The sequence below is a fragment of the Ciconia boyciana genome, chromosome 6, assembly GCF_034638445.1.
Source record: "Ciconia boyciana chromosome 6, ASM3463844v1, whole genome shotgun sequence".
NCBI classification, from domain to species: Eukaryota; Metazoa; Chordata; class Aves; order Ciconiiformes; family Ciconiidae; genus Ciconia; species Ciconia boyciana.
Genome location: NC_132939.1, coordinates 8,248,002 through 8,271,315, shown reverse-complemented (window position 1 = coordinate 8,271,315; position 23,314 = coordinate 8,248,002). Strand labels below are relative to the sequence as shown.

General features: G+C 40.3%; 1 protein-coding gene across 4 annotated transcripts in view; it reads left to right on the top strand.

Moving 5' to 3' along the window:
- MPPED2 (metallophosphoesterase domain containing 2) overlaps positions 1–23,314 on the top strand; it is a 110,480-nt gene that overhangs the window by 84,364 nt on the left and 2,802 nt on the right. For all 4 annotated transcript variants that reach the window (XM_072864422.1, XM_072864418.1, XM_072864419.1 and 1 more), the window contains 2 exons: positions 19,842–19,957; positions 22,655–22,768. In XM_072864422.1, the coding sequence (XP_072720523.1) occupies positions 19,842–19,957; positions 22,655–22,768 (230 nt within the window). The remainder of the gene's footprint in view (positions 1–19,841; positions 19,958–22,654; positions 22,769–23,314) is intronic.

The window sequence follows — 23,314 nt, the reverse complement described above, 5'->3', positions numbered from 1 at the left end:
TCAAGGGTAAAATTCCCAAGTGTACCAAACAGAGAGGGGGGAGAAGAGGGGGGAAAAAAGGAGAGCAAAAAAGAGGCACCAGATTTGCAAAGAACAAAGAATAAAGAAAATGTCTGTTTAGTATAGTTTGGGATAGGAATGTAGAAAAGTTGAGAGGAAGACTAAGATAACTAGAAGTTTTGATGCTGAGCTAGCAAAATTGGCATAGTTCAACTGAAAATCTTTTTGTTTTCAAAATCCATGTGGAAAGCACTCAGTCATAAAAGTGTCTTCAGCATCCGCAGAAAATCTGCATCGGTTCTTTGGAAAACTCACTAGATGCATTTTTAGGTCCTAGATAACTTTCTGACTGTGGTCCTCAGAGTCTGATCCAAAGCTTATTGAAGCCAATAGGATTTTTTCCATTGATCTCAAGAGGCTTTAAATTATGTCCTTGATCCTGAAGTTCTCAGACACAGGTGAGAAGAGTTTAAATACTGTACTTGGAATTCTGCCTGATTAAGAGCTGCAGATTTACATTATGAAATACAGCATACAGGCTCAACCGTATCTCCATCTTGATGCCAGCTTTGGCATCTAAATAGCTTAGAAAAATACATTGAAGTTTCCAGGCCTGTAAGAATTTGAGAATGGCTTTTGCTTTATGCCTGCAAAGAGTCCTTCATTGCAGCTATAGTCTGAGAAGTTAAGTGGGTGCTGTGTTTTCCACAGTGTAGACGTTTTCTAATATTTTGGTGTATTATTTTAAGAACTTCCTTACATTGAGCAGGTATTGGTTCATTATGCACATAAAAATAAAAGGATTAGGGATAAAAGCCAGCTCCCTCTGAAATCAGTAGCATTGGCTCCTCAGTCCTGTAAGTCAGGATTTCATTTTAAAAGTGAGTTCAGAAGACAAAAGCCTTCCCAGGCCAATATAGTTTCATACTGGAGGACTAAATAAATAGAGGACCCTTCTAATTCCAACTGCTTTTCAACTGTACTGTTACTTGTTGGACATGTAAACATAACTATTTGAAACAGTATGTGAAATTCTTCCAAATCTCTTAAAAACTATTAAAACTTTCACTAAATCATTATAATTCTAAAAAGAAATTGTTTTCAGTTTTAATTTTTTTCAAATTTAAATTGTGTTTGTGATGCAGTCCCATACTATCACGCTTTAGAAAGGCAGATGGAATGGATAAGGGAAAGCATCTAATCCACACACCACCTTTATAATAACCCTATTTATAAGGTGGGCTGAAAATGGAGAGCTTTTTAAGTTAAATTGTGTGGACTTGAAAGCATCACTGCTGAATATTTTATGTGAAGCTTGTCAAGGGCCCTTACTAAAATAGCTTAAAAGCAGTATCACAGTTGCCTTCTTATAAGCATTGCACACTTTCAAAGAAGAAACATGCTGAAGGGTTTTCAATGTTGCCAGAAGTTGGTATATATATTTTTTTAGGTGTCAGATTTTATATGCTGTACAGATACACGCACGCTCATGTGAACAAACACCTTTCTCACCATGTTTTTGCAGAAGCTTTATTTTATATAATGCATGATGTTCCTTAAGGTAGATTTGTTGGTGGTGGTTTTGGGGTTTGGAGGTTTGATGGGGTTTTTTTGGATTTAAAAGCTGAGAGTTGGAGCTAAGCAAGAGTTCCTCAGCTCCGTTTTTAGTTAGAGGGGATAGAAAGCAGCACCTGCAATCCATCCCAGCTGCTTTAAACATCAGCCTGTGGACAAGTTGAATTACCCTTTGCAAGGGCTTGTCTCTCTCCATTGCCTATAAAGGAGACCAGCAAACTAGCTTGTACCAAACATTTGACTTTTGAATGGCTAAATTTAGCTGACAAGGACTCTGGTAGTAATAGACTTGCATTCACTGTACCTAATAACAACAGATCATATTTGTTCCTGATGCACTGTAAGAAATAAAGCTACAGCAGGGGTAGACTTACTTCAATAACGATATCGTGACAGTGATTTAGACACTGAAAAATGTTAAGCATCGTGGAAAACTCATTCCTGATGACAGCCAGCAATAGCTTGTATTTTAAACACTTTGCAAATTCATCTAATTCATCTGAATACAAGTTGCAGTTAAGCAATTAGACATTGAAACAGAAAGTTAAATACTGCTCTCCCTTCTAAAAAGTCATATTTACAGACAGAAGTTGAACTGCTCTAACATTTGATGAACAAAGTTTGATAAGGACCTGTGTTTTGATATGCAACTATGTCAAACTACCATGCCAAATTATGCTCCTTTTCTGTGCACTTTTTTTACTTGTTTATAATTGCATAGCATGTAATATAGCATATCTTGTTCATATATACATGAAAAAATATATATGGAATATACCATGTATATGTGTGTGTGCACGTGCATGCATAGACTTACTGGCCTTGCCTGTAGGGGATGGTGAGGCTATTTCTCTAGTTTTTTGTTTGTTTTTTAAAGAGTATTTAATTCATGTCTCCTCATGAGGAGGACTTCCTGAGGAATTTTTTTAACCACTAGAGTATAGAATAATCTGAAGTCGCCATTCGCAGTCTTCTGCTTCCCTTCCCCCTTCTTTCTCCCAGCTGTAGCAAGGGAATGGCAAGCTAAGGAAATGGCCCAGGCTGTGCGTCTCCTGGGGGCAGGTAATCTGCATCCCTGGAAGAGGAAGGTTTCAGATGCATCCCGCTATTGAGCTCTGAAGATATATCCCCAATATATGGTATATCTCACTCGTATCATCTCAGTCATGGAAGATTCTGATCATTTGGGGCCTCAGTTGTGTACTGATAAAGAAAATAGTTGTGTAGATTTACATCTTCAGGGGAATCTAGCAAAAATGTGATGCAGGATCCTATTTTTACCCCACCTCTACTACTCAAAAGTTCATTTCCAAATGCTTATAAGAGAGACCATGATGACCTCTTCTTTTTTACACAGAAGGTATTGTGATAGTCAAAAATTATTTCTTCTGAGTATAAAGGGAAGGTGAAGGCTGAATAACAGCTTGTATCAGAGAATGGATGGCAGCAGGGCCTTATAAAGAGGGTAGAATGTGAAGTTTTAAAGTGGATGCTGCTAATAGAAATGCACCTTTTCATATCTTCTGCGCTCTCAGAAGCAAAGCAATATCAAAGAGCAGAACAGCGAGAGATGACTTACTGAAAAATAAATCATGGGTGAAATTTTGAACATTGACTTCAGTGCGACCAGCATTTCACGCACATTGGTACGGGTGCTGGATGTTTCTAGATGGAGGTTGCTGCATACTAATGCTCACTGCTCCTTTTTTAGCATTGCTCAGAAGGAGTCATTGCCCTGAGTGGCAAGTCTTCGTATCTCATTGGGGTGAGGTAAACACGAGTGTTATCCAGAGTGAGCAGTTACTCAAATGGAAGAGAGAGAGTAAGCAATATTTAGGTGTTAATTGGTAATATAAACACATCTCTTTTTCTTCTAGTGGTTACCAGCTCTATGACATGAGCCAGCCTATATAAAGAAGTTGCCTTCTAAAGGCAGAAGATTATTATTTCATTACAGCAAGAAGAAGGGATTTAAAAAAGAGAAACCCAAGTTCAGAGTTTGATCTTGAAGTTGTCCGTAGAACAATCCATTGTAGTTAATAGAAGTACATCAATTAGGGTAATGATAAATGTTACCATGGTCTTCTCCCCACTGTCACTGAAAGGAACTCTTTGCAGATTCTGAAATCCCAGTGAGCAGGAGGCATCATCTTGTATGCAAAAGTTTTCTGAAGGATGTTTTCTGTATTTTTATTTTTTCATTGATACCATCCAAGCCTCAGTCTATTAATACACATAAAATATGTATGATGGCCACATGGCTCAATCTTCTGTATTACAGGGGCTTTATTGCTGTCAGTCTCTCATTAGCCTTAGTGAGATAACCTGCAGTGGTAAAGTAAAAAAATATTTGCAAGATGTGAGCCTTAGTGGTGTTTTTTAATAATGTGTGTGTGCGCATGTATGTACATACATACATACCAAGTTTTCTTAACCACTGCTCTATATTTCAGCCTGTGTAAAGTCACATTGCAGAGCTTACCTCTATTACCGTTAATACCTGGGACTGGACCACGAGCCAGGGGCAAAAGTAAATTTTCACATTTGCCAGGCATGGTTCATTGGAGAAACCAGCTCTGTTGCTTTCTTGTGCCTTTGCTCATCTGTCATTGTGGCAATACATAGTGACATTTCAAACTGCTAGCATGGAAATAAGATAAAAAGTGCTTGGGACAACTGGGAAATTTCATTTAGACAGAATGTCAGACCCTAGTCTCCAGTGAAAATACTGTAGGTTTACCATGTCCAGCTTTGCAATGTCATTTGATGTGAAATTAAATCAGAGGCCAGCCACGAACAGGAAAGCAGTTGAGCCTGTTCAGTTTTAGTTTGTCATACAGTTCTGGTACTCCTGCTCTCTGGTCCTTGCAAGAGGGAGTTACAACGGCTAACCGTTTATAAAGGTGTTTTGAAAGCATGATTCCCACAGAAATGTCTTTTAATTCCTTGCATTACCTTGAAGTTCGAAAAGTTTGTTAAGTCTCTAAAAACCTTGTTCTGGCCCTCATTGTTCTTGTGGGTCGAGTTCATGCTGGCTAACAGTTATTTTGCTTTGCACAGTAACTTAACACTGATATTTCAGGACAAATAGGCACCAGTGTGGCTCCTGAATGGGTGAGTTACATGTATTCATAAGCCATTCCATTCATTTCTCTAACATGGAAAAAAGGGTAGGGCTGCTTTCATCCTGCTGCCAGCCCTTTTATCTAAAGAATCAAATTTCAGGAAACTTTTCTGCCTAGGTCAAAATTTCAAAGGGATCCTGTAATATTTAAAAAGTTTAGCATCTTAACTCTCATCATTTTAAGGGGAATGTTTCTTTTCCCACTGAGAAGACAAAACAAAGCAGCCCCCCAAAGCAAAACAGAAACCAATGAAAAAAACCTAAAGCAAAACGCAAGTTTGGAGATGTGGGGGTTAGTAAAAATGTGTTTAGTGTTACTTCACTTCCTACTATTCAGGACAGCGCATTGTTAAACTGATGCTGTGTTTATACACATTGTGGTTGTGGCTATAGTCGGGGCTATTGTTGAAGGATGTTATACAGACATTTATCATAGTATGTCAGTAAACCCATTGTAAAAATGTCCTAGTAGTTAAATGAGGCTTAGATTTAATGAGGCTGTAAGAAAGGACTGGGTTTTTTATCATACTGTAAATAAGGTTCCTATAGCAATGTCATTGGCGTTAACGTGCAGATTTTCTTTTGTTTCAAAATAAGAGCAATATCTCCGTCAAGTTAGGCAAACAATCTAAAGAATACACTTCTACAAAGCCTTTGAAGAAGTAGTTGCTTGGTCATACTCTAACTACACAATGATAGTGAATGAAGGTGTGACATTATAAAAAATTCAAACCTAACACCACCACCCCCACCCCCCCACCCCTCCCATAAACTAATAGTACAATCTAGGTAATAAAATCCTAACACTAATAAAACACTATGTTAATGGCTAAGTAATACATTGCCAATGGCAGAAGAACCCTCTTCAATACTTTTTAAAAAGATATTCACTTAACATAGTTCCAAATTTTTGTGCTGCTTCGTATGCTAACGGTGAACTGACTTTAATACATGTTTTTAACACTGCTGCCACTGAGAAATGTAAAATGAGGCTCATAACCATTAAGATTTTACCCACCAATGTTTATTTTTCTTGTCGCTGTGAAAACAGCCATCTAAAGCTCCAAAAGGTAGTCATTTGGACCACATTTTAGCTTTCTGCATTTATTTTCAATCTGACATATTTTCTGTGAAGTATAGGGGGCATGCCTTATGTTGTTTAAATTAGAAAGTATGAAACTGTAAGGGGAAATAAATATAATTTTAACCATTCGAAAGGATATTGTCAACAGCCGAAGATTAGGAAGGAAAGAGTGTCTTAATTGTTCTTTATATGTTTCTTTTACGGTAGGGGTGCATTGTTGTCTTTAAGGCTGTAGTTTGATGGTAAAGCTTTAAGGGAGCTTTGCCATCAGAGAAGCAGTTCCTGCCCTGAATGACCAGTCCTGAGCTCAGTGCTACCGTTCTCCAGACCCTTATTTGTGCTGTTGAAGACTGGAATCCTGTAAAACCATATAATTGAAAAGATCTTCCAGTGTTTTTTTAAACACGGGTGATGTCAGTGACCCCATCTCAGTCTCACCAGTACCACAAGAAGGGAGCGGTGCCTGTGGCATGGAGGAGCAGGGAAGGCTCAGGAGAGGGGCAGGAGGTTTTCCAAGTGGTTTTGCTGCCAAAGAAAATAATAATGTACACAAAGAAAATAATAATGTACACAAAGAAAATAATGATGTACACTTTGGTGCTCAGTGATCTAAACTCCGGTCAAGACGGGTAACAGGTAGACATCTTACTGCAAGTCTCTAGGCTTTGTAGATGTGCTAGCCCACTCATGAGGGACAGCTCTCCACTGCGCAGAAGGCAGGACTACCCTGGGCTCCTGCCTTTCCGACAGCCGGCTGCGAGCCCTAGGATGGAGCGTGGCTGCCCGGGAGGCTGACTCACCCGAGTGAGAGGCACAGAACTCGGTTCTGCATCGTTTGATTCCAATTTTAGTATTGCTGGCTTTAAGAGGAAGATCCAGACAATGGAGTATTCTCAGGGAAGGAAAAAAAAAAAAAGATGATAATTCAGGATGAGGATATTTGGATCCATGGCAGCAGCCATAAACACAACAGCTTTCCTCTTCCACCAAGAAAGGTTCCGACTTAGCCAGGGACTTGCATGCTGCGTCAGTGCCCAAGGTTCCCCTTTGGCAGCAAGCACATTTCCTTTCAGCTGCTACATTCTCTGCTTAAACCTTTCCGGGGGCATTGCTAGGGGTGTGATTCTGAGTGCTTTATCCTACAAGAGTAGATTCCTGCAGCTCTCTATTTAGAAGGCTATTTAATGTTAGCTCTCTATTCATTTGGAAATAATGGTGTTGGGGGAAAAAAAATTAATTAAAATGGCTTCAGAAAGTAGTTAATTATAAAGCCTACCATGGCCTGAAGTATAAAATACATTGCAGACTGAGAAATCACGTAGGGGTGCATTACCAAAATAATTAATTTAAAATTTTACATATATCACCCACACAGCAAATGCCGTGGCTGCTGCTAAAATGAGTCCAGTGCCCTTCAAAAACTGTGAGCATCTCTTATATCTCCCACTCACTCCCTTTTAGATATGCTTGTTTTCTTCTTTACTATGGGCATGCACTTAGTGTTAAGAACATCAATTTTGTGGAAAGGCTTTGGGTAAGAAATTAAATCTTCACTGCATTTATTTCAGCGTTGTCATTGTGTTTTGTGGGGCCAGGGTTTAACTCACTGAGTGCCCGTTGTAACAGAGGCAAGAGGTGCACAGACCTAACTGCTACCTGTGCCATGCTTCCTTCATCTGGCGCAGCCTCTGCACTGGTCCGGATCAGTTAGTGTCAGCTGTTAAACTGCTCTTAGACCATTCACAATCCTGCCAGTTCTCTCAAGGGGTAACAGGGATGTAGGGCCGCACCAGTGTGCTGGCCTTATACCACCATGGAATCCCATCAAGGCAATACTTTAAGTTCAGCACTGTTGTATGAAATTTAGGGCTTTTCTGTGCTAGTGCCACTGTGTTTGCCTATATACGCCAAATAAGAGTTAAATATTGGAAAGCCTCACCTTTAAGTGAAGGAAAATAGCTGGTGGGTTTTGGTATTTGGGGGTGGGGAGGTGGTTTGGGGGTTGTTTTGGGTTTTTTTGCTTTACTTTTGAAGAGACGAGAACATGTCCTGTGCAGTTTCTGGTTTTGTGATCACATCCAAACCGTACCTGCTCTCCGGTAGCTATCAATATGCTGAGATTCTTGCCTCTTGTCAGTCTAATTTCTAGTTGGTGCAGGTTCTTGACATTCAGTGCTTTATCAAACATAGGCTGCTTGGCACCTATTACCACTGATCTCAGCATTGCTAATAAACAGCAACATCAAGGCCATATTTTCTGGTTCCTGTCAGACCACTGCTTTCCTGGGTGAAATAAAAGTCCTATTAACATGCTCCTCCTCATTGGCTCTGACAGTTTGATTAATTAGGCCCCCTCTTTAGATGACCTCTGCACTGACACGACAAGGAGGTGAATATAAAATGAATAGTTTGCCCACGTAATGGCCTACTGCAAGTTTCAGATTTTTATCAGATCAGACTGAAGTCCGGGACCTGTATTAAAACCTACAGTGTACAGCCATATACGGCTGTGGGTTATGAACCACAGGCTTCACAGCATGGTTAAAGAATTAAAACCAAACGAATCCTAGCCATCCTGATATATTGGCTTCTCCTCTAAGAATTAATCTTTCCTTTACTCTCTTGACCATACAATACAAATCTAATTCGTTTACATTATCAAATAAAATGACCTTTTGTTTTCAACAGATTTTTTATTGCCAGAAAATACAGTATGTTAACTCTGTGGTTATTCAGCCTCCCATAAAATACTAATATAAAGCCATTATTCTAGTGCCACTCTATTTAAATGTCAGTCTGCCTTTCTAGTATAAACCACCAGTTCATAGGCTTGTAACTCACCAGTAAAAAGATTACTTCAGGTGAGAACTTGGAATATGAGCTCACAACTTTTCTTTGGAAGTGTATTGTTTAAAAATGTGACTGTATATGATCCCAAGGGATCAACATGTAATTGTGAACCTATAGCACGGCATGCACAGCACTGGAAACGTCTGATCGTGCCAGCGCGTTGCTGGCTGGACTGCGCCCCTGACTGGGGCTGGTGCTTTGCGGTTCCGGGAGAAGCAGTTTGGTCAGCCAGCTACGCAGAGGTTTTGGAACTACATTGCAATCCAACTAGGAGGCAACTCAGGCTTTCCATAAAACCTGGAGTTTTGACTGGTGGTTGATGAGAAAGACATCTTCCCTACCTCTTTTTTTGCTGCTGCTTGCTTGCACTTAATTACGTTCCATTAACAATCTCTTGAGGGGAATTAGGTGTTGCGTGTTGCATGTTGCCTTGGAGAGATGTGGGGGTCAAAATCCTCTCTCCATCAAGGTGAGAACTGGAAAGAGCATGAATAGCATTTTGTTGAGCAGGTGGGGTCACTGATACTGAGGTAAAAATTCTACTACGTTGGTTTCTAATTAAAGTTTTCATGGTAGTTTTTTTCCCACCAGAAGAGTCAAATTAACTCTCATTCAGTCTGTGGTAATCTGCATCTCCCACAAACCTCTTTGAAGAGACAGCATGAAGGTGGGTGAGCCTAAAATTAAATGTTGTGTAAATTGACCAGCATGTAATCTGAACTCCTTGTTTAACGATGTTGAAGCCAACAAAAGCGGGTGACCCATGCTTAAACAGATCCTTTTCAATTAAAAGAATGCTCCTTTTACCTCTCTGATGCCAAATGCTCTCCGCAGCCTTTTCAGCAGCTTCTGCTTCTTTTATGACCCTCATATGTTTTTCCCCCTCAGTCTCTTCTGTCATTTTTTTTCTCTGTGTTCATCTGTTGATCAAGTAACTGTATTACTTTAATTGATTTGCTAAATTGGCTCATACATAAGACAGCTCGTCCAGGTGATAACCTGAAAATGTTAGCTTATATTACTGGGGTCATGCTTGAGTGCTACAGCAGTTGGAGTTTTCGTTGGTTTGGGAGTACATTGCGTCATTTCTTCAAGTTATTTGTTGGACTCCTTGTCACAGGCAGAGCAACAGGAGATAAAAGTATTTTTATACATATATATTTATATATATACACACACGCGCACATGTTGTATGCATGTAATATCGGGGATAGGATTTTTGTACGTGTGAACTTTGTTAGCATACAAGTCTCCTGAGGTTGCCTGAGCTGAGAAGGAGGTGTGATATGCATTTGGAGATCCATGATCACCCCTTTCCCCAGATGACTTTAGTTTCTTGGTTGACAGAATTTGACAAATTAAGTAGCAATGTTTTTGGATGAAGATTGGACAGGAATTGCTAACTTTCCCTTCCTGCAGACTCCAAAGTAGCATCGCAGTTTTCAGTAAAGGTGAAATTTTGAGTAGGCCAGATGTTAAATTTCTGCAGAAAGCAAAGGCTGTAATAAATGAAGAAAATGAAGCAAATCTGCATATCTTTTAAATAAATGACATTTCCTAAAACTTATAATTAAACCATAAAGCAGTATTATTGCTTAAAGTCCAGCCGTGATATTCTATACTGTACCTAAATCCCAAATAAGCATGTATTGTGACACTGGAAACTCGATTGTTTTGGCTGTTTTCATCTGGTTAGCGAGGGTAAGCGACTTGACATCCAGCTTCAGGAATAAGCTGAAAAGGAAGGTAGCACAGACTTCAAACAAACAAGAAATGCTGGGAGCATCCTGTGGCCTAATTATAACTAACTGTTTCCATTCTTTTCTGTAAATTTTCAGAAGATCATGTTACGAGTTCCTACAATTAAATATCCTGGGCTATGTGTACGTGGAAGACTTAATACATGTGAACCTCGTTTGGTTTTCCTACCAGGCATTCTGGAAAGTTTCCGTTTCTTCTTGAAGAATGCTAAGCAGCATTTTGAGCAAAACATAAATAAAAATAGTGATGGTATTTATAGATAAACAGCACCATCTGGCAATAAGCAATCTCAGTGTCTGATTTTAAATCATTGGAGTAGATAAGGATAATTGACTTATTGTTAAAGACTAATGATGAAAATCATGGAGGGCAGCATTCTGTGTCTACCATCTGATTCACTTTAAGCAAATCACTTAGGCATATATTCCGGCAAATTTATTCTTGGTGTAGTCAATCTGGTTCTACACAGTACCTGTATAAACAGCGCTTATCTAGACTGTTCTGAGGCTAAATTAATTATTACTTGTAAGGTACTTGAAAAGGGTTTTTGAAAGCCTTCAAGTTCCTGTGATTGTGATGCAGGTTTGTGCTTAGTGGGTTTTTTGGGTTGTTTTTTACTTTTCAGAAACAACAAACTGGTTTGTTAACTCTGGAAATTAGATCAGGAAAAGCAAGGGCAGCCCAGACATCTGGAACCTAAGGGCACAAAGACCGAAATCTTTTCTTCTTGATTCTATGTGCTAGAGCATGGAAGTGTGTTATATGGAAAGCTCTAAAGCAGTGCAAAAATAAGACTTAAGTTTAGCTCTGATGTAAGCCCGCTGTTTGAGAGGCTTTCTAACTCATGTTAATTTTGCGTCCTTTTTAGGTGTGTACTAACCATAGTTCTGCCGTGAGAGATTAAGAGTACTGGTGATGGGTTTCATTCCTAAGGTGGCACAAAATATAGATGTGGTGTCTAGTGGGTATTCTTGTAAGCATAAAACGGAAGTCTCTCTCATTTTCAGAGGATTATCTTCAGAGAACAAGAGAGTGAGAAAAATTATTTCTTTCGGGTAGCCCAGTTGTTGCTTTTTCCCCCATCATCTGTGGCTGGGTTTTGCCCCATGGCTTGCAGAATTAGTGACATGATCTAGTGTTCTCCCTCATTTGTTAGTCAGGGTTCAAACAGATGGGGCCTGCAAGAACAGGAGCTGGTACAAGGACTGACGAGGGGTTTTTTGGGGGGCCGTGGCCCCTCTGGGCAGCAGTGAACTGGTACATTGGCTTGGCCAGCGGCTCTTAGGGAGTCCCCGGCCAAAACGAATCCTCTGGGGAAAGACTCACCTTCTGTGTTGGTTCATGAAGTTACATGTGTTAAGAGCAGTACAGGGTGCAGAGGTGAAGTTACGTAAAGGTGCTGAAATGCTACATTAAAAGATGTATCTGGAATTCCTCTGGTTTGTGGCTTCAGCATTTATTAATGAATAAGCAGTCGTGTTCTCTGACCAGCATAGCCTTTCAGAGGAACTACGGAGACTCTCTAGTGATGCTAAAGAATTCTGTTTTAAGTAGCATTCAAAAACATGACGTTTCTAGAGGCTGTTTCTTAGGAACAAGAACCAAATTTACGAATAGGGCAGGCAGGCATAACTACTTTCGAGTGCTTTGTTATACTGCCCTATATCTGGCACCATTTGTTTCGCTGAAATGTAGCTTGCTTCTTTTAAAGGTAGCCATCTTCAGTTAGTGTTTTCCAAATGCTACTTCTATAAAGTATTCAACAGAAGCTACAGGGTGCACTTACATCTATACAGATTTTGCTTTTTTACATGTCACAGGAACGCACACTCCCCAGGTGAATCAAAAATAGGCACAAATATGCATGTGTTGGAGAGATCTTCACTTCCCTTTTGCTTTTGCTCAACTTTAATTTGTGTTGTCATTACAGAAACAGGGCTGCTAATAAAACTCTCTTCCAGATCTACCTGGGGTGGAAGCTGTGTCAATTTGCATTTCCTGCATGGATAATAAGAGGCATGTAGAAAATTAATTTAAGATGTAATACAACTAACGTATTATGATCACGTTTACTAGAAGAAACCAGGCACCCAAGTTTCATTGTATAACATGCACAGTTGTTGAGCAAAATTGAATTAAAATTTCAGCCAGCTGCTTTTTTTCCTTTTCTTTCCTCTTTCCCCCTGGCCTGTCCCTCAGAATGGACATTCCGTTTATGTTGTGGTGAGGTCCTGGGCCAAAGAAGTCCTTCCTCTAGACAGATATTCTATGATTCTATGATTCTCTATGTTTCTACAAAGACCACAAAATTCTACCATAACAATTTGAGGAGTTCAGGCTCTTTTCAATCCTGCAGCATCCTTTTACGCTTCAAGGGTGCAGGTACCCTGCAGAGGGATGCAGTATGGGAATGAAGGGGAGAATGTGCCCACTCTGGAACGAGAAGAGGTTCTGCAAATCAGTCCAGCATGGTACTTCGTAGGCCTGAGGTGCTGCCACGGTGCTCCCATTGCCATGCGGGAAACACAGTGTACTTACTGTAAGGACCCAGCTGAGGCTGGTGCTAGCTTAGAGCAGGTCTATCCTTCACGCCATCCTCAACCGTATGCAGCACAGAAATATGCAAGGTCTGATGCTTGCTTCTATTAGTAGGCCTTTGTAATTCTCTTCTTTTTAAAAGTAGAATGAAATTAGCCCTTGAGTCAAGTTTGAATTATTTTCATATTTTTGGGTTATTAAAATATCTCCCAGATCTCATTAAGTAAAGCCCTAAATAAAATAATTGCAATACAGTTAGGGAGTGGAAAACCTCAGAAGATTTGAGGAAATTTCCTCTTTGATGAGCAATTCAGATACTTAAGCAAAGGTTGTCTGAGTCATAAACTTTAAAAATTCATCTACTCCCTTCCTCTCCTTTCCAGTATCCACTGGCTTCCTGGTGTCGTCCCCTCCTCTGCTTCATTCTTTCCCCCTGTCTTCAGGGAGCCCTGTGCTCTGCGTCCTGCTGTCCTCCGTGTCTTGTGATCCTCCATGACATTGCTGGCATTTTAACCTCCTGCCTGTCTGCTCCTTTGGCCTCAAGTTTCTTAAACCCTGGCATGTTTTTATGTGTTTCTTTACACAGCTTCCTTCTTCCCCACAGAAGACAAGTTGTGGTCTTGAATACTGTCTCTGGTGCTCTGGTATTGTTAACACAAATCATGTGAACTGAGCAGATGTTTTATGTTCCTCCTCCAAAATGCATCACTAAGCATTCAAGACACAGGATGGAAGATGCCATTGGTATGGGCCATCAGAGAAGCCAAACACTGAAAGTTATCCACAGAAGCAGCAGGCTTTAGATTTGGGGACCAGAGCTCAGTTACCTGTCAATAAAAGTTGGGGCAGCCTGGAAGCAGCAAAGGCAGAGATGCGCAGAGAGTAGGAGAGGGAAGAACTGCAAGATGCGTAAGGGTATTCTTTTCACGTACTGTTTTCCAGCCATATGGATGGGTAAAGCTGCACTTACTTCTGTATCTGTCCCTGTTTTAGGTGATAGTCTGGTCCAGATCAGCACATCCATGGAACGTGCTGAATGGCAGCAGTTGAGGTCCTAGCTTTTTCTTTCTTGCCACTCAGAGATCCAAGCACGGGTCTCTATCTGAGAGGAGTCTAAGGTAAAACCTCCATTGACCAGTTTGTACAATCTGAGGTGGAAACTGAGAACAGCTTGGTGCAAGGAGCGTACCAGGTCACGCTAGCTTGCGGTGATGAGGTGGTTGTGGCCGCTTTTCATTGTGGAGGACTGCTTCATGCAGACTCTTTCCCTCCAAACATGGCGGATGTGTGGGGGTTGTGTTTCTCAAATGTTTTGTCATTTAGACAACCAGCAAGTGTTTAGAGGTTGTAGTATGTGAGTTGAAAGAGAGAAGAAACCTACCAAAAAAATTTACCAGCCGTTGTTGAGGCTTCAGGTTTTTGTAACATTGTAAAAATCGCAGAACTATGTTTTAGAGACTTCCTGACTTCTGTGCAGGTCAGTAATAAGGAGATACATACAGTAACGTGGCTAACTTAATCACAGTACTGGTAACCCACTTTCGTGAGAGCTTCAGCTGTTTAAAGATGCAGGGTAAGCAAAATCCCAAGGAACCAGGCCCCGTGATGCTTCTTTTGGTTGTGTATTATTGTCCTCACTTTCTAAATGGGACACTGAGGCACAGCAGGTAAATGCTAGTGGGAGTGAAATACAGCTCGAGCCACCAGACTGCGCCTTTTACTGGTGTCACAACATTACATCCAGTGAGCACATTTAGGAAATCATTTAGCCTTTAGGATTTCCTGGTTGTTGTTACATTATGAAGAAGCATTTGAATATTCACTACAAGAAAGAGCTTAACCAAAAAAATGCTTTTGTAGCACTGAAGGCAAGTTTCAGAGCCTTCCCAGAAGCTCTTATCTTCTAAAATGTGCTTCCTTAATACATTGTGCACTTGCCCTAGTCAGCCTTTTGTTTCCATGATTACACACACTCTCTTCCCCTTCTCCCTGCCCCACGCTACAGTCCCTTTTTGTGTGTTCCCGCTAGGCACGCTCTGTCCATTGACTGAATGGAGACGGGCACGTGTGTGCTGCTCTGCCCTGGCAAACATTTGTGCACGGCGTTCAGGGTGGAGGGAGGAGGATTGAAAGGCTTTTCTTTCCTGTGCACAAAGGCCACTTTTTTTTTTTTTTTTTTTTACCCCTTTTGCAGTTTGTTCTCTGCTAGTCCGCTGCACTGCTGCAGCTTTCATCTAGGACTGTGATAGATACTTCGGGGATATGTCTGTAGGCTAGTCCTGTAACTGAACAAGTCTGGGAATGCATCTCGGTGTCCTGTCCCACCGTTTTTGTTCTGCTAATGGAACTGTCTCTCTCCCTCGTGAGCCAGGTCTGTGTGTTCAGTTTGAAAGCTGACAAAAGTAAAGAGCATTTCATTATTGTTATTAGTTGTGTAGAAGTGCTTCCTGCTGCCATGCCTTTTAGACACCCCCTCGGCTGCTGTCCTGTGGAAGGAAACAGACTGAGATTTTTGCCTCCTGTGCACTTTACTCATTGGATTAAGGATAAAATTGAAGCTTTTCTAAAAGACTGGGTAGCCTTAAAAATGAATGAATACATGGGATTAAAAACCCGGGAGATAATTTATTTTCTTTTAATCCTGTTTAGAAGTAACTGTTGAAATAAATGGATTTACTGTTGGAATCTAGAAGGTCTCATTGTACATTGACCTTTTGAGTTGTTGAACTCTGAGGATCAGGTAATTAAATTCATGAGCCAGAGAAGAGAGATACCATCCTTTAAAAATGTTAAAGTTCCAGAAGGAGTTGAAATTCCTGTATCACCAGGATGAACTTGGCCATGGCCTTGTGTCTCCTGTTTCCCCGTGAGACAGTCTTGCTTCTGAGGTGTACGCACCAAGGAGCGGTTGTGATTTTGTGTCCTAAAATAATGCTCCGTCACTGTACTCTTTTTTTAATGTAACAGTAAAATAGTAAAACTGTACAAAGTTACTTGGGAGAAGGGAGATCCAGTCACCTGCTGAAGAGGCAGCTCTCTGCTGTTAAAAACAGATGGATTTGTGTGTCTCGTCAGGGGGTTCTCCCAAGGCACCTGCAAAAGGAGGGTGAGTCTTGTCGCAAAGCTTAAGATCCCCTCCTTCTTGGTATCATGTCAAGTGATGTCTGTGTCTCTTGCAGCACAAGGTGTGAAGATAATACGCAGCCTGCTGCATAAGCATTCTTTTAATTGCAGAAAATGTAACTTCCAAAATGCCAGGTGGAGGGGGATCTGTGGGGATTCCTGTGTAGAAATGAAGAACTGAAGAGAGTAACGATGGGCCAGGTGTCTGCCTTTCATGAGGATATTCCCTGTGTCACATCTGGTGCCAGCATAACTGCTATCCCTAAATGATGAGGAGGCTTTGCAGTCAGGGGAGGGCTGAGCTGTCAGGTGAGCCAGGGATCAAGAATTATTGTGACGGTTTGATGGCATGTGAAGGATGCTGTGAAGTGCCGTGTGGTTCTGATGAGCGGAGGCTCAATTAGGTCCTCCCAGATGCGGGCTGACACGCCGGGCAAGCAGGACCCGCGTCATGCCGTGCATGGGGTATGAGGAAGTGTTCTGGTCCGTCAAACGTAAAATGACAAAATAATTTGTACTCTCTCATTACTAATCCCTGTGGTTTTTACGTCTATGCCTCCCTTGAGGCATTATTCAACAGCTGATTGCTTTCTTTTCTTGCCAGCTACTTAAAAATGAAGTATACTATTAATGTTTTTTACGAGTTAACTGAAATCTTTTACTTAGAACCTCATAGGAAAGAAAAATATGTCAGATCTTAAGTATGGTTACTAATGACTAAGTAGCCTTTACTAATTATTTGCACCTGATTGCAACTTACCACAGGTGGGTGCTGCCAAAGTTCGTTATAGACACTTCTTCCTAGACATGAGGTGGTTTCTCCCAGTAAGGAATCAGCTCAAGAAGATGTTGCAGAAGGCACGTAACTACATGCAGATTTTTTTTTCCTCTAAATTATTTAGAAGTTGAGAGCAACTCTATTTAACTCTTACGTATGCAAAACAGGGAACTAAGGGGAGTAAAATATCCCTATCCGGTATCCCTTGATAGGATGCTACCTACCTACAGTGCAGGCTTTGTCTTTCCTGCACACATTTAAAGTTTGCTGGGGGTAAACAGCTATTCATCAGTCCTCTCATGGGATTCACAGTACATCAACTCCATTTTGTCTGCACTGCAACACAGCGTAGTGCAAACATCGGATGACCTTCCTTGTGATCTCATCTAAACCTGAATCTGTGCCATAAAGCCGGGTTTTTTTTCTTAGTGGTGGTGTTCTGAACACGTCCTCTTTCCTCTTGGCTTTCTGGTGAGGCCTGAACTGCCTCAGAGACGCAGGGGCCGCTGACTCTCGGTTTGCCTAGCGAGGGCACAGTACTCTCCTTGAATATGCAGTACGGGTTCGTGTTTTACATGTCTGAAACCTAAATCTGTAATCCAGGTGTTCTTCCAGTCGTGCCCTCTCTTCTCCCCGATTTATTCACTTTGTATGAAAATATTTGGTATATTAAAGAAGTACTTGACCGTCTTTTTTGTGTACATGCTGCATAATGGGGAAGGTTTCTCGAAAGTTTTCTTACAAGTGGATTCCCATGTGGTGCCTGTTAGTCACAGCTAATTACAGAGGCTGGTGAATGAAGAATATATTGGAGCTCAGGTTCCCCTCCTCCTCCTCCCCCAGTGCTTCAGAAGAAAATAAAATAAAAAACCTGCAGACAAGTCCAGGTTTTTCTGTGGCTGTAGTCTCCAAAGAGCTCCAGAGAGATCACAGATGTGGTTTCACATTTCACGTTTAACTATGGTATAATAACTACAGTATTACTGCAGGAGAAATGCAAGTGGGGAAAGAATCATTAATTGACAGTGAAAAGTTCAACCTCTGTTCTGTGTGTTTGTTTTTTAAGCAGCTGAATGTTTAGCCAAACCATATTTTAACTTTTAACTGCAGCCCTGAAGGTTATGATAATCTTGATACGTTAAAACCTAGGAGCATTAATAGGAAAGGAAATTTAGATATGTGTTTCAGAAAGGTCAATCATAGAAAAGCAGAAACACTTGTGATTTTGTTAAAGCTAAGACACATGCTTCAGTTTTAATTCAGTTACATACAAACCTCCTGTGAGGTACGCTGACCTTAGTTTACAACATGAACTTTTTAAAGTGTTTCAGTGGGTGCAGAGTTAGCCAGCAGTGAGAGGTGAAGTTTCATTGCTGTGCACGTGAGGAACCCATAGCTCACATAAAATGTTTAACTAACATCTAATTTTCTTATCTTTTGTTAGCGTTCATCCAGCATCCAGGAAGTCTGCTAGGTTGAACGAGTTCCTGTGTGTGTGTAGTACAAGTATTGGTTCAGTAGGACTACATGGGATATGTCTATTATTTGTTACTGAGGCACCAGTGACCTTCCTGCTCCTACATTAGCAGCGCCTGCTGTTTTCCCATGCTGCCGATTGTCGGGAATTCAGACCATACGTATAACCGGGTATAATCTTCTCTGGTCAAATTCTTGTCTCTGGAAAACAAACTACTTTAATTACAAAAAATAAAAATTAGAGATGTAATCTCGGCAGGAAATTTCCACTTAAATGCATATTCGAGGCTGAAAAATGCATAATTTAGAGGGTGCAGGAGGCAGATTACATAAGGAAATGATGTAGGACTCTTAATGATCTCTCTTTTTAACAGATATGCTTTTCTTTAAGGTCAGTTTGTGGTTGGTTTTTCCCCCCAATTTTTATTTTTTATTTTCAAAACTGCAGTACACAGAAGACTGCAGGAGTAGCTTGAACTCTCAGAAAGATGCCCCCAAATGACTAGGGCTGAGACAGGAGTGTCCTATCTAGAGAATGAAGCAACCCAGTCTAAATATGTTGCCTGAGCTCTAGGAAACACACACATGGATCAAAACTCCTAAAATTAGTGCTATACTAACAGCTGTATGAAAAGTTGTTAGTAACAGGTGTAAATATTATAGTGTCTCTTCAGAACAATTGCTCTGTGTACCTACCTGAGAAGGAAAGGCTTTATTATAATATACCTGCATCAAAATGATTCAGTTTGGCTGTTACACATTGAAGAAGTACTCCTGGAAGGTCTGCTTTTCATTACTACGTGCCTGGGTTGATGGATAAACCAATGTCTCGGAACAACATTATGCTGTGATGGTGGAGACTGAGGATCTCCATTTTCCTTAAGAAATACTAAATGAATTTTAAATTGTAAGATCTGTTGAAAAAGTCACTGTGAGGCTAAACATTGTGTGATCAAGACTTCTAGGTGGCTTAGGAGCTCAAAGCCAAGTTATGTGACAATGTTCTGATATAAGTGCTCAAAGGAGCAAGTTAGAGTTTAGTGAAATACCGTCGAACAGACGGTACTTACAACTGCGGCATCGTACAGCCTTCCTGTTGAGCTGTTACCCACTAGCTGTCCTGTGCTGTGAGAATTTGACTCTTGCCTCCAAAAAACTTTTGAGATTTTTGCTTGTTTTGGTAGGTAACATAAGGAAGGAGTTCTTATGTCTGAACATCCCCAGACTTTGGAAAAAAGCTTTAGCTTTAGACTGTGTTATTTTAACTTTTTTCCCTTTCTCTCTAGTGAGTAAACGCCCCCAGGGCTGAATACTCTTGAAGTACAGAAACAGCATAGGATATTAATCTAAATTCAAATGTAGAGATTAGTGTATGTATGTATTTGAACCAGTTTGTTTTAGAGGCATCCCCTTCAAAAAGGCTGTCTGCAAGTAATCTCTGAAGCACAGAAATTGTTTTAATTCAGAAAAATTGGAGAAGGGAAGAGATTTTTATTTTACACTGATGCAGTTCATTTTATTTTCCCCCAAAGGACACCGTGGTTTAATGGATGGGGCTTTAATCTACCCAGAGGTCAGTCTTTGCTAGACAAGTGGAACCTTATTCCTGAGGGAATTGATATACTAATGACACATGGACCTCCCCTTGGTAAGTGAAACAAAAGATGTGTGTGATTTTTTGCATGAGAATTTTACTTTCAAAATAAGCAAAATTAATAGTGCTGTAATACAGCTATACTGTAATTGCACCCTCACTCAAAACTACAAATTAAAAAGTCTTTTTCTAAGAAATGTAAAGTGATGATTAGGCTTAGCAGATCTGTTGAGCTTCCAGGTGTTTTCTTAATAAAATCTAAATTTTTTCTTAAACTCAAGCTAGAGAAGATCAAATATCTGATTCCGTAGCCATTATAGTTTGACGTTTTATTTAAGAACAGTATTCATCTAGCCAACAGTTTCCAATCTCATATGATTTTTCAGAGATTGACTCAAACTGTTAAAACATTTTTCCACTACAGTGACATGTTTCCTTAAGGTTTTAGAGTACGCAGGCAAGAGTTCAGGAGTATGTAGTCACATATTCTCCTTGATAATGTCCTTGTAAACTTAGAATATGTAACAGTAGTTTTAAAGACATTAATTGGCTTATAGCAAATTTGTGAAGGAATAAAATTATGTTCTCAGATAATTGTTCCTTACTTGAACTAATGACAGGTGAGCACAAGTCTATGAATGCATAATTTGTTTTTACATTAAGTAGTTGAAGTTTTTCATTTAGTTAAATTTTGCTTGCCTTGTAAATGTGAGTAATTCACTGATCCCCATTTTAATTATGATTTCTAAACTAAGTTCTGATGGTCTCAAAAAGACACCAAGATGATCATTCAGGAGAGGCAGGAGTACTCAGTTTTGGCATATCTAAAGTAATTAAATCCCACACTAAAACCATTTGAAAATTCCCACTATTTTTCCCTATCCTGTACCCCACAGGATAGTATCACGTATTATTTACTGCTTTTCTTTAAGACATATGTGGCAAGCAGTCTAGGACCGTATTTTAAATATTTCAGTCGGTTTTACAACTGCTGAGCATCTGCCTTTTATAAATATGGCTTATCAGGATAAGAAAGTGTGTCAGCCTCTTCTTCATTACCATTATTGTTAGTACACTGTGATTTTTGTCAGGGTTTTAGTAAGCTCTTGAAATCCGAGGGGTCAGATCATCACATGATCACATGAAGTCACTGACTTTTGAGATGGTAGTGAATATAAAGAAAACTTCCCAGAATTGCAAGGTGCCATTATAAAACAGCATTTAAGTGCTACCAGGCTGGCTCAGTGCTCTCAGAGCTTCTCAGTGACCATGGAGTCAGGAATTAATGCACGCTTATGTTTTGTACCACAATTAAGAGTCAGCAATCTAAGCAGAGCTAAGGAAAAAAAAAAGTACAGAAAGTTTTTGACCAGTAATGTACTTATCACTCCTTTCATATCCTGGTTACTCTTTTAATACTACTTAGAGAATGTTGTAAGACGATCTGCAAATTCTTTTTAATCTTACTAGAGCTACCAGCATGCTGCTTTGATAAAGCGGCGATACACCATCCACTGACAGTGGAGCACACCGGATATTGAAAAACAACGCTTTGAATAGCACTCTTTTAATCTGTTTATTTTCCCAAAGAAGCAAAAAACCCCACAAGCATGTTTATAATGTTTCCTGGGTGCTATTTTAAAGGGGTTGCTAATCCATCTGCTCTGAATTGGGTTCATAGAGAAATACTGTGATGCTGCAGACACTAATGAGTGCTTTAATTGAATAAGCGTACTTAAATTTTGGGTTTGATGGAGGTAATGAAGTTCAATTTCAAAAGGTTGGCACCTTATTTTAACTACAGACACAGATTAGGTGTTAGTACTGTGCCTAAAAGGAGGGGGTCTAAGTCTCAGCCTGCATGATAATATTGACAAAATGCTGCTTTTTAAATTACATAAATACTAATGGAGTTCGAGCTGTAACTGGACTCTTTGTTCTCTCCAAAATCCAGTCAAGTTCATGTCACAACATGTTTTTACTACCTGAGATAAACTTGGCACAGGGTGTAATTACTTTAAAGTTAGTAGAACGGTGCTACAGTTGGATGTGGCTCTTGATTTCCCTTTTACTGCTCCTCATTCTCCTTGCCCTGCTGATCCTTTTCCGTGCTAGTTCAGGCAACAGAATTCTGTAGTAACTGATGTCAAGTTTTGTGCCTTTTCCCATATTATCTGTAGGACTGAGTGGCAGTGTAGTCAACTAGCACTAGCTTGTTGGAAGCTATTTTGCTACATTGCTTGTCGTTGGTGACTAGGGACTCAGAAGCAACCTGACATTTGTAGACCATGGTCCTCGGGGAGTTGTGGGAGACTGTATTTTAAATCTTTGCTGTGGCAGAGGTATTGGGTTGTAGATCAGCTGATCTTCCTGAGGTATTTTGTTTCTGGAGTAACAACCTAGCTGGCTTGGGAAGCTGACTGCTGTAAGAGCCAAGGGAAAGGGAAGAAAAATCTGCAGCAGTGCCAGGAATAAATGTCCCAGGGTTTCAAGGTGGAAGATGAGTTTAAACCTATAGTTTAAAAAAACAAATCACATCCAGAAAAATATTAATGCAGGTGGAGGGAGGAAATCTTAAAGAAGACAAAGTGACAGTGATACATTTCTTAAAAGCCATTGTGTGCTTTAATGGAGAGGTTACGACTACAGATAATGTAATAAACCTTCCGTGAATTATGACTTCCTGAAAGACTACGTGAAACCTTACCTGAATAGAGAAAATTAATAGTATTGATTGCATTTTGCCTTCAGGTTTTCGAGACTGGGTTCCAAAGGAGCTGCAGAGAGTGGGTTGTGTGGAACTGTTGAACACGGTGCAGAGGCGAGTAAGGCCCAAACTCCATGTCTTTGGTGGGATTCATGAAGGTAAGGAGCAGCGCTACTCCTCTCTTTGATCTCGGGCTGGTTTCAAAGAAGCGCGTGTCAGTGGTGTATTGCAAAGGACGGATAATGGCATATTGGACTAAAGTAGGTAGGGAATTGAGGGGAGCGATTGCATGCGCAGCACTTTGTAAATTTATGCCAGAATTAAAACAGACTGTTTCAGGAACGTGTGCTACATTTAGCCACCTACATCTTTCACTATGCAAAGGTTGTATTGTACAGGTTATTTGAAAGCAATTCAAATTTTGACAAACTTGGTTAGAGAAACAGATGAGATTCCCCACACTTGCAAGCCAAAATGAAAATTATCCCCATTATTCCAAGCACAGGAGCCAAGAAAGGTGCTAGAAAAAAAAGAAAATCAAAGACAACTTACTGTCTCAGCTCACCTCCCTCAGCGTGTAAGGACAATCAAAAAGAGGGCATCTTGAGTCAGACACCAGGAGGAGAGATTGCCAGAACTCTGCATACATTGCTGAAAGCATCCTGTAATACAGTTTGTACTGTGTATGCTACCTTCCAGCAGTC